Below are 11,260 nucleotides of genomic sequence, written 5' to 3' on the forward strand. Positions count from 1 at the left end.
CTTTCTTTCTTTCTTTCTTTCTTTCTTTCTTTCTTTCTTTCTTCCTAATTGGGATGGAGAGAAATGGAAGGGAAAACTGGTACCCACAATAATCTCGAGCTAGGCTCTTGGATCAGTCCATCATGCTGAATGTCATCTGACTTTTACTTGCAAAAGGAATAACTCTAGACTGCTAAAAAGAGAACCAGGTTAGCCCTGAAGAACCATATCAGAATTCAATGATGCACCTACTCAAACTCTCTATATGTTTTAACCCTCAACCCCAACTGCTATCATTACCTCTTGAGATGCAGAAGTACCAAACCCGAGTATAGGAATGAATTGACCATCATTTAGACGAACTGTCTGCTCCTTGGAATTCATGGCTTCTCAGTCCTCTAACTGAGAAGATACTGCGCTGGCTTCTTTCACAGGACAGAAAACAAAAAAAGGCTTACCCTTGTCCTAGATGTCCTTGTAATGAGTAACCAATGCAATTTGACAGAAGAAATGAAAGCAGCTTTGCACGCATGAAGAGGAAACTGGAAGAAATTGTTTTAAACTTTTGTGATTTATTTTTTGTTATTTTATGTTTGTAAGTTTTAAGTCATATATTATATGCATGACTGATGCTGATGGAGGTCAGAAAAGTGCATACAGTCCTCTGAAACTGGAGTTACTGATAGTTATTAACTGCCCTGTGGGTGTTGATGATTAAATCCAGGACCTCTGGAGTATTAACCAACATTCTTAATCTCTGAGTCATCACTCTCAAGCCCCATTTTTTCATGAATGAGAAATTCTTAAGATAATTAAATAGCTGGGATGCAGCTCAGTATAAAAAACTTTGCCTATCTTGTGTCTATAATGCTAGTTTCATTTCAAACACCATAGAGAATTCAGAAGAGAAAGGAAAGGGAGCAGAAAGCAAGGGAGAAAGAGAACAGAAGGGTAAGGCTACTGATGATTCCAAACCACTAATTTTTTATAATACATCCTCATTAGAAGCAACCATGTGTTCTTTTAAATTATTAAAAAATGAATGAACTATGCTGATTATATCTCAGACTATGAACTGGCACATACCTATTTCTTTATTAGCTTTGTTGTTATAAAGATTCTTCTTGTTAAAGCAATTGCCTATCATATAACACACTTGTTTCATACATGTATACAAAGAATTAAAATTCTATTAAACATTAAATAAACTGTCCTCAAGTGTTAGAACTGAAAAAAATTAGAGAACTGAACACATGCGCATTTGTGAAGTACATCCTATATCTTCCTTCTGTGTATCTCCTTAGAATAGCCTGTGACACTGGTGCAGTTCTTAAAGATACGTTGTGCGAATCATCACGTTACTAAAATATGAAAGCTGTGTCCAAAGTACTTTTTAACAAGGATAATTTGCAACATACACAAAAGATTCATAAAGCTATTAATGATATTTTGAAACTCACAAAATGCATTTGAGTGCTTATGGCTTCGTTGTGACATATATTGGAATGATTTCCAGCTTGTTAACTTCTGGAAAATATTAGGAAAGGAATCTGCTGTCTAACAGAGTTGGCCTAAGTCTCCAAGTTATCAATTCATATCTATTTCACATCTATTGCCCCAAATTTATTGTTTCATAGAGATCTACCTTATCTACTTGCCTATAACTGTCAGTCCTAACTTTTAGGATAGTATCATGCTAGACAAAGACATGGACCCTTCCTGGAGATCTTAACATCAGAAAGGGAATGGACAATAAAAGGAAATATACAGTTTTGCCTAAAATTGACTGAGACTTGAAGAAAAAAGAATTATTCACTTTAACTTTGTCAAGAGAAATGAGTTTCCATGATGAAAAAAATTCCCATTTAAAGAGTTTCCTGAATATATTTTTATGTAAGTGCAGAATATCATCACTACCAAAACAAAATAATTAAGATAAATAATTCAACTGTACTGAAGTTTCAATGTATTGATCTTTTCTTGTTTGATCATAGGCCTTTGAATTTGGTCGTAAAGTTGTGGATACAACTGTAACAAGAAAATTACAAAGTGCACAATTAAAAACTTCCCTGTGAAGTTTGAAGATAATTTATTTTAATGTTTAATACTGTTTAAATTATTTGTATATATACATATGAACAAGTGTGTTTCATAAAATAGGTAATTGCTTTAATAAGAAGAAACATAATTAACAACACCACCATGAATCTAATAACGACACAGGTATATGGCATTTTATAGTCTAACATATCATAAGCATAGTTCATTCATTTCTAATAATTTAAAAAATACATGGGGGATTCTAACCAGGATGTATTATTAAAAAATTAGTGGTTTGGAATCATCAGTAGCCTCCTTCCTTCCATTCTCTTTCTCTCCTCACTCTATGCTCCCCTTCCTTTCTCTTCTGATTTCTCTATGGTGTTCAGAATTTGCCCAGCATGGTACACACACTAGGTAAGCTTCTTGCTAGTGAGCTGCATTCCAGATTTTTATGTATCTTAACAATTTCCCATTCTTGAAAATTTGGAGCTGGAGAGATGGCTCATAGTTTAAGAGTGTTAGCTGCTATTCCAGAAGTCCTGGGCTTGATCATCAAACCAACATGACAGCTAACAACTATCAGTAACTCCAGTTTCACAGGTTTGCCTGCAATTCTCTGACCTCCATCAGCATCAGTCATGCATGTAGTACATGACATAGATGTAGAAAAAACCTATAAATATAAAATAACAATAAATCATAGAAATTTATAACAGAATTTGTATCAGTTTCCTTTTTATGTGTGCAAAGCTGCTTTCATTTATTCCTCAAACAGCATGGGTTACTCATTACAAGGACAGTGGGGACAAGTCCAAGAATTTATTTGTTGTCCTGGGAATGAAGCCAGAGCCATATCTTCTCAGTCAGTTAGAGGAATGCCAAGGCATGAATTCTAAGCAGCAGACAGTGTGACTAAGTCATGCTCACTTTATCCCTATACTGGAGTTTGGTATCTCTACACCTCAAGAGGTAATGATAGCAGATGGGGTTGAGGGTTAAAAGGAATACAGAGCTTGAGTAGGTCCAGTTATTGAATTCTTATATGATTCTTCAGGGCTAACCTGGTTCTCTGTCTTAGCAGTTTTTAGTTATCCCTTGTGCAAGTAAAAGGCAGATGGCAGTCAGCATGATGGACTGTTCTATGAGCCTAGCCCTAGATTATTGTGGGTACTAGTTTTCCCTTTCATTTCTCTCCATCACAATTAGGTCGAAAAAATGAAATCAAGCCAGCAAGAGCATTGCCTGATCAACACTGATAGTGAGTATATATTTTTAAAGTGCTTATCCTTCTTCAAAAATGTGCTGTTCTTACTCATGGGCTGGGTAGTTTTATATCAACTTGACAAAAGATAAAGTCATTTGAGAGGAGGGTATGTTAATTAAGAAAATACCTCCCTAAGATCAGGCTGTAGGAAAATTCTTTTCTTTTCTATTATTATATTTTATACTTTTAATAAAACAATGCTTGTATATAAATTCATACTAAGTTGCTGGAGAGCATATAAGTTCTAAAACTGTCCTGGGTCTGTGGTACATTCAGTTTTCTAAGGGTACACTCAGGTCAGTGTAACAGGCAAACAGGATGTGGTATCTCACTCTCTTTGGTAAAACTATTCTTGTTACTTACTCCTTACATTATCACTCTGATATCCACTTTGTGCAGAATCTGTGCTTCTTGGAATGTCAGACGTTAATGCTGGATCTACAAGACACAAGGAATGCCCACAGTGTTGAGAGCCACTGGGACCTCACCACCAGTTTAGAATGACTCAGTGACCTCTAAGAGGGGTCTCCTGTAGTCTCCCCTCCCCCAGCCTGAAACCTGCTTGCTCAGGGGTGGAGCTTGCTGCTCAATCGTTCTGCCACGCCCACTGCTGGAGCTTGCTGCTTTGCTGTTCTGAAGCCATCACGTGGTCACCCTGCTACTGGACCCCAAGATTATTTGGCAGGAATCAGGCCCCTTTCCCCTGCTTTATAACTGCGTGCAGAATAGTAAAATTGAGCTTTGATCAGGATGACTGTCTAGCTCCGTTTTTATCTCGTGCTGCTGAAAGATCCACAACGTGAGAACTCTCCCACATTCTGACTCAGGAGAGGCGACACCCCAAAATCACCAACAACTCTTGCTGCAAACTGCAAGAGGATTTTTATTCAAGAGCGCTCTCAGGCCCACGGCCATACATCACACAGAGGTAGAGGACCGTGGTGCACCAAGTAGCTGGATAAGGGGGTATTTAAAGGAAGAAACCACAACTCAAGGAAGTGGGGAGGGTGTTGTTGGAAGATACCAAAGATACCAGTTAAGAGTCACAAGGAAGTGCAAAGTCACAAGTGTCAGGTTATCTCTCAAGACAGTTTCTAAGAGCCCCTAACAATCTAAGAACCCCTAACAATAGCACATTTGCATTGCAGGTTCTGGTAATGGTCAGGGTGCCATTCTTTGAATGAACACTCTTTGAACCCAGGAAGCAGGTGGGTGGAGGAAGGAATGTCGCTATCTGTTTTATGACCAGCACACCTTGGAGAACTGAGCCACAAAGGCCCCATTCCCAAACTTGGGCCTAAAGGCCTGGAATTTTGTTTTTACATTTTACTTCTTTCATTCCCCACTTCTACTTGTTAGTAGTTCTAATCTTAGAACTAGACACTATCTTCTCCCTGACATACTTGATCCTTTAGGGCATGGCACTGTTGTCTCAAAACTAAAAGCCACACTGCACTAATTTTTGTTCTAATAAAGGTGACTTGTCTATTTAACACACATGGACCTATAATTAAAAGCAGAAGCAAAATCAAAAGGGGTCCCCATAAAGGTAGAAAGTAGGGTGGTCAAGAGTACAAGATAAGGGCCTTTCCACCAGAGTCTCAAGGTTTTCTGTGTGGAGACATCTAGCAGGTCTTCTTCTCTTGAGTAGGCCTTCTGGAGCTGCTTTTTTTGCTTGCTGTCTCACTCACTGAAGCACCTTGAACCTAGAGAACAAAGGCTGGGAAAGNAGCATGTCAGCACTATGTACAAAGGCTATTTTTACCAGTGGAGGGAGGCCCCCTGTAGAGTAATTTATATGGGAGTCAGTCTAAACTGTCCAGGGGTGTTTCTATCCCTGAAGAGCATAAAGGGTAGGAGAGGTATCCAATCATTAGCGCCAGTCTCCGCTGTCAATTTGGTAAGGGTCTCTTAATGGTTCTATTCATTCTCTTGACCTGTCCTGAGCTTTGGGGCCTGCATGCACAATGTAGGGAAGTTCGATTGGCCCCTGCATTACCTCTTACCTTAGCCAAATTAGTGGGCCTGTCTTGAGGCACCTTGGAGACCGGAGCCTGGTGATAGATTTTTAAGCTCTCCCTATCTTCAGCCATGTTGCAGTCCCAACTGGGGCAAGTCAAAGGGAATCCCATGTCCATCTCATTTTGTAGCTGTGTAGACCGCTGCTGGCTTCCGGGCTATTTTTCTAGCCTCTAACAGAATTCTCTCTCGCTCTTNGGTTGTTAAGAGCATCTGCAACAGCTGTTGACAATCATCCCAAGTAGGCTGATGAGAGAACATAAGGAACTCCACCAACCCTGTGAGGCGTTGGGGATCCTGAGAACGGGGTGGTTAGTTTTTCAGTTATAAATACCANCAGAGGAAAATGACCAGTACTGAAGGGTTAAACTTTGGGCGGGTCCCCCAGAGTCCGTCCGCCCGGACTCTGTGCTCTGCAGCTCCTTGTACCCACAGCAGTCCTCCTCTCGCCACCCTGAGGGGTTCAGGGTTCTCCATTGGCGGGGGTTGAGGCTATGGATAAGGGGAAGGTTGTGGACTAGGCCACTCAGGAGGCTTCATACAACCACAATTTTGAGAAGCAAAACCCAATTTTAACAGTGTAAACAATCTATTTTCTTTAAAAATGAACTTTAAAAACAATTCAGGTATATCTTTAGAGACCTGTTCCCATGGGTTGGCTCATGCCACATGTTCTGAATTACTCTAACCCAGAGTTACCAGCTTTAAGCCAACTTTTTGTTACCAATGTTACAAATTTCTAATCATACTCTATAACCAAGACATCTAAAAACATATTTATACTTTTGAAATTATTTAGAAACAAAAATGAAATGGCCGTATACATTTGCCCATTTAAACCAAATAAAATTCTTAATTTTTCTAGCTGTAATTTCAAGAGAGGAGCANCTTGTCACCTGATGAATCCAATAATCACAAGCACAGAGATTTTTGTAGGAAAAACAGCCATCTGTTCCCTTACCATAGAACTTGAGAAGCTGCTGGTCCCTATAAGAGCAGCATTTATAATCAGCTCCTAGTAGGGCTTCTCCAGCCACACTAGATTCCTAACTACAGGTGCAGGGCTCTAAAGACCAATTGATACTGTTTATTTTATTTTATTACCAAATTATTCCCAGATAGTTGGAGAGTACTGCTTTTCTCATAAACCAGTCTCTCACATCTCAGGTGTAAACTATCTCTAGTCAGGGTATTAAAGCACCTATGAGAATTACCTTTGCTTCTCTAGATTTTCACATAGCTCTAAACACATACACAAAAACACACAAAACAGAAACCAACAGATNCAGACACACTCGACCCTTTCTTGTCCTCCACAAGCAGGCAAAAGAATTAGACGATTTTGGAGGGGGAAGCTTCCGCTTCAACAGAACTGGGTCCCTCTGACCGATCCCCAGAGATGGCCAGGCATCCCTGGCTCTCCTTACTTCCCAGGGCGTCCCCCAGGGCCACAGCCTGTGGTCCTAGAACGTCTGCTGACCACAGTCCTCCGGTCCTCACAGCCCAAAAGGACAGCTGCAAATACAGACCGCACGCATTTCAGAAAACCCCATCACCCCATTGTCTACAAACACCGTCATCCACCTCTACCTAGACGACCAAAACCAGAGAAGCACACTCGTTCCTCACTCTGCCAGATGTAAAATCAAGGCACGAGGTGCGACTCGAACCCACGATCTCATAAACCTGAAACCAAGACACAAATTCAATAAACTCGGATGGATCCAAACTCAGACTTCGCCGTGCTTCAGAAACAGAGGACAAGACACAAACAACCCAACACAACAAGCACATGTTCTAATGTTTCAGAAAACAGACACTCAAAACAGAGACACAGGCTGGCACGCACACAAGAGAGGATCCCCATACCTCCAAGTCGGTTCTCGGGTGTGAGGGGTGGTTGCATTTCCTGGCCAATGCACCAAATGAAAGACCCACAACGTGAGGACTCTCCCACATTCTGACTCAGGAGAGGCGACACCCCAAAATCACCAACAAGAAACTCTTGCTGCAAACTGCAAGAGGATTTTTATTCAAGAGCGCTCTCAGGCCCACGGCCATACATCACACAGAGGTAGAGGACTGTGGTGCACCAAGTAGCTGGATAAGGGGGTATTTAAAGGAAGAAACCACAACTCAAGGAAGTGGGGAGGGCGTTGTTGGAAGATACCAAAGATACCAGTTAAGAGTCACAAGGAAGTGCAAAGTCACAAGTGTCAGGTTATCTCTCAAGACAGTTTCTAAGAGCCCCTAACAATCTAAGAACCCCTAACAATAGCACATTTGCATTGCAGGTTCTGGTAATGGTCAGGGTGCCATTCTTTGAATGAACACTCTTTGAACCCAGGAAGCAGGTGGGTAGAGGAAGGAATGTCGCTATCTGTTTTATGACCAGCACACCTTGGAGCACTGAGCCACAAAGGCCCCATTCCCAAACTTGGACCTGAAGGCCTAGAATTTTGTTTTTACGTTTTACTTCTTTCACTGCCTAACCCTTCTTCTCTTCCAGGTTTCTAAGATGCCTTTCTAGCCTAGAACCCAAACATGTGACCGGCTGGCCGGACACAACAGTCTCCAGCTCCTCTGATCAGGTAGGAAGCAATTGCTGGGGAGGTGATAGTAGAAACTGAAGCAATCTCAACAAGAACCCAAATGGCCACATTGTGGTGTGATCAGGCCAAATCCAGTCCCCACTAAGTAGATCCCATTGTTCAGTTGGTGATTGCTGCTGATATGAACTCTTTAACCCATAACTTTAAAGGCAAGGGTGTTTGGTTCAACACTGAAGGTGAAGGGCAGCAAGCACTAACATTACTAGACAATGAATCCCTGACAATCAAAGAGACTTGGCCACATGAACTAAAGCAGGATTTAAACACTGTACGTTCAACAATATCTTCAGACATTCTTTAACAGCTTACTAAGAGAGAAAACGAAGACCACTACCACCTATCGTGACATACTATTTTAGTGAATTTCAGAATGCCAGGGCTAATCTTTAGTCCTCTGGATACAAGGTAAAAATAATGTAAAACACAAACAAAGAATTTTGAAAGCAGATGCTAACAGATTTCATGGATCCCATTAAATTCTGAAAAAATAAGTGCTATATATTTATATTGCTTCGTGAAAAAAAAATGCCCACTGTAGCTCCCTGTACGGATGGGTAAGTGAGGACACCATACAGTCCAGTGAACAGAAAACAGGTCACAGAATGTCAAGCTTTATTCACTGAAGGGGTGACTGGGAGTGGGGGTGGGGGTGGGGTGGGGTAAAGGGAAGACCTACATAGTTAATTAAGTGTTAAGGAAACCAAAATACAGATTCTTAGAATTTAACACCCTCTAAGTTACAAAAAGTCCTGGTCAGTATCTAGAGCTTGCCATTTCTCTGATGTAAGTAGACAGGCTTTGTGAAAACCCAGTGACCGATTGTGCTTCTGATGTTGCAGGTACACACACCAGTTTCTAGAAAGCAGGAAAATTTTCACATGGCTTGGAATCCTCTTGGTTACATCTTCAAGACTAGAGCAAATCCCATGGAATTCTCTCGAACTAGTGGAAGCAGTGAGAGAGTGTGTCACAGCCACTTTTGGGGTACCATGCTTGTGTGTGCATGTGTAGTCGTGCAGTCAACTGTGAGTGTGGGAATTTTCAAAATTAGTGATTGATGTGGGAGAGCACAGTTCATTGTGGGTGATACCATCACTGGGATAGTAGTTCTGAGTTCCATAAGAAAGCATGCTTTGCATGACAAAAAGAGGAAACTGGTAAGCAACACCCCTCCATTGTCTTTACAATAGCTGCTTCCACCAACAGTTTCTTAAGTCTCTCCCTTGACCTCCCTGAGTGATGGAGTGTGGCATGAGTGTTGTAAGATGAAATGAACCCCTTTCTCTGAGTTGCTTTTGGTCATGGTGTTTTGTCAAAGGAATAGAAACTTGAAGACAATGAACCTTGGAGAAAAATATTCCACTTTTTTTTTCTAAATTGCCTTCTATTTTATATTATTAAATAAACTTTCTTATGTGCTTATTACATTATCATTTCAGTTTCATGCTTTAACTAATATGATTCTCTCTTTTTAATTCAAATATAGTCAACAAGACAAAAAAACATAATTTTTACTCCAATCCCTATTCCTACAAAATAAGAAATTGTACCTTAACATGCTCATGGGTATTGTTTTCTGTATGATGTTCTTAATTTCCTAGGTATAAATCTCTTCTTTTGAATATACATCTTTTTTTATTTTTTTATTATTGGATATTTTCTTTATTTATACTTCAACTGTTTTCCCCTTTCCCAGTTGCTCACCATGGAAAGCCCCTATCCCTGATTCCTCTTCCTGCTTCTATGAAGGTGTTCTCAAACCCACCCACCAACTCCAGTCTCCCTACCCTTGAATTCACTTACACTGGGACATTGAGCCTTCACAGGATGAAGGGCCTCTCCTCCATTGATGCCTGGCAAGGCCATCCTATACTACACATGCAGTTGGAGCCATGGGTCCCTCTGTGTAGTCCTTAGTTGGTGGTTTTTGTCCTTGGGAGCTCTGCAGGGTTCTGGTTGGTTGATATTGTTGTTCTTCCTATGGGGTTGCTAACCCCTTCTTCCCCTTGGGTATTTTCTCTAACTCTACCATTGGGGAACCCATGCTTAGTTCACTGGTTTGCTACAGCATCAGACTTGCATTTGTCAGGATCTGGCAGATTCTCTCAGGAAACAGCTATCAATCAGGCTCCTGTCTGCAGGTATTTCTTGGCATCCACAAAGTGTCTGGGTTTGGTGACTGTATATGGGATGGATCCACAGGTGGGGCAGTCTGTAGATGGCCTTTCCTTTTGGTTGAAAGTTGATTTTATTTTCTATTAGAATGGCCACTCCAACTTGTTTCTTGGGACCATTTGCTTGGAGAATTGTTTTCCAGCCCTCTCTTCTGAGGTAATGTCTGATTTGAAGTTGAGGTATGTTTTCTGTATGTAGCAAAATGCTGGGCCCTGTTTATACAACCATTCTGTTAGTCTATGTCTTTTTATTGGGGGTTTGAGGCCATTGATGTTAAGAAATATTAGGTAACAGTGATTACTTCTTCCTGTTACTTTTGTTGTTAGAACTGGAATTATGTTTTTGGGGCTCTCTTCTTTTGGGTTCATTGAAAGATTATTTTCTTTCTTTTTCTAGGGTGTAGTTTCCCTCTTTATGCCAGTGTTTTCCATCTTCTATCCTTTGTAGGGCTGAATTTATGGAAAAATATTGTATAAATTTGGTCTTATCATGGAATATTTTGGTTTCTCCATCTTTGGTAATTGAGAGTTTTGCCTGGGCTTGCATTTGTGTTCTCTTAGGGTCTTTATGAGATCTGCTCAGGATCTTCTGGCTTTCATGGTCTCTGGTGAGAAGTCTGGTGTAATCTGATAGGGTTGCCTTTATATGTTACTTGACCTTTTTCCCTTACTGCTTTTACCATTCTTTCTTCATTTTGTGCATTTGGTATTTTGACTATTATGTGCTGGAAGGAATTTTTTTTCTGGCCTAGTCTATTTGGAGTCTGTAGGTTTCTTGTATGTATATGGGCATCTCTTCCTTTAGCTTAGAGATGTTTTCGACTCTAAATTTGTTGAAGATATTTACTGGCTCTTTAAGTTGTGTTTTCCCGTAAGTCTTTAAGGGATATTTGTGTTTCCTCTTTAAGAGATTCTACCTGTTTACCTGTGTTTTCCCGTATTTCTTTAAGGAGCTCATTTATTTCCTTCTTAAAGTCCTCTATCATCGTCATGAGTTGTGGTGTTAAATCAGAGTATTGCTTTTCTGATGTGTTGGGGTATATAGGGTTCTCGGTGGTAGAAAAACCAGGTTCTGATGATGACAAATAGCCTTGGTATCTCTTGCTTATGCTGTTGCCCTTGTCTCTTGCCATCTGGATATATCTAGTGTTAGTTGGTCTTTTTTTTTT

At 40.5% G+C, this 11,260-nt stretch overlaps 1 protein-coding gene and 1 long non-coding RNA gene across 3 annotated transcripts in view; one reads left to right on the plus strand and one right to left on the minus strand.

Moving 5' to 3' along the window:
* The window catches only part of LOC110307975 (estradiol 17 beta-dehydrogenase 5-like), a 32,445-nt gene extending 32,025 nt beyond the window's left edge, over positions 1-420 (minus strand). For both annotated transcript variants that reach the window (XM_029484977.1, XM_021180290.2), the window contains exon 1: positions 280-420. In XM_029484977.1, coding sequence (XP_029340837.1) covers positions 280-363 — 84 coding nt within the window. In that variant the 5' untranslated portion in view covers positions 364-420. The remainder of the gene's footprint in view (positions 1-279) is intronic.
* Positions 421-2,900: 2,480 nt separating this feature from the next.
* On the plus strand, positions 2,901-3,879 carry LOC110308688. The gene is made up of 3 exons (XR_002379597.2): positions 2,901-2,991; positions 3,229-3,280; positions 3,686-3,879. It is a non-coding gene; the product is annotated as an uncharacterized LOC110308688 (long non-coding RNA).
* Positions 3,880-11,260: the final 7,381 nt, after the last annotated feature.

The sequence above is a fragment of the Mus caroli genome, chromosome 13 (genome assembly GCF_900094665.2).
Source record: "Mus caroli chromosome 13, CAROLI_EIJ_v1.1, whole genome shotgun sequence".
Lineage (NCBI taxonomy): Eukaryota > Metazoa > Chordata > Mammalia > Rodentia > Muridae > Mus > Mus caroli.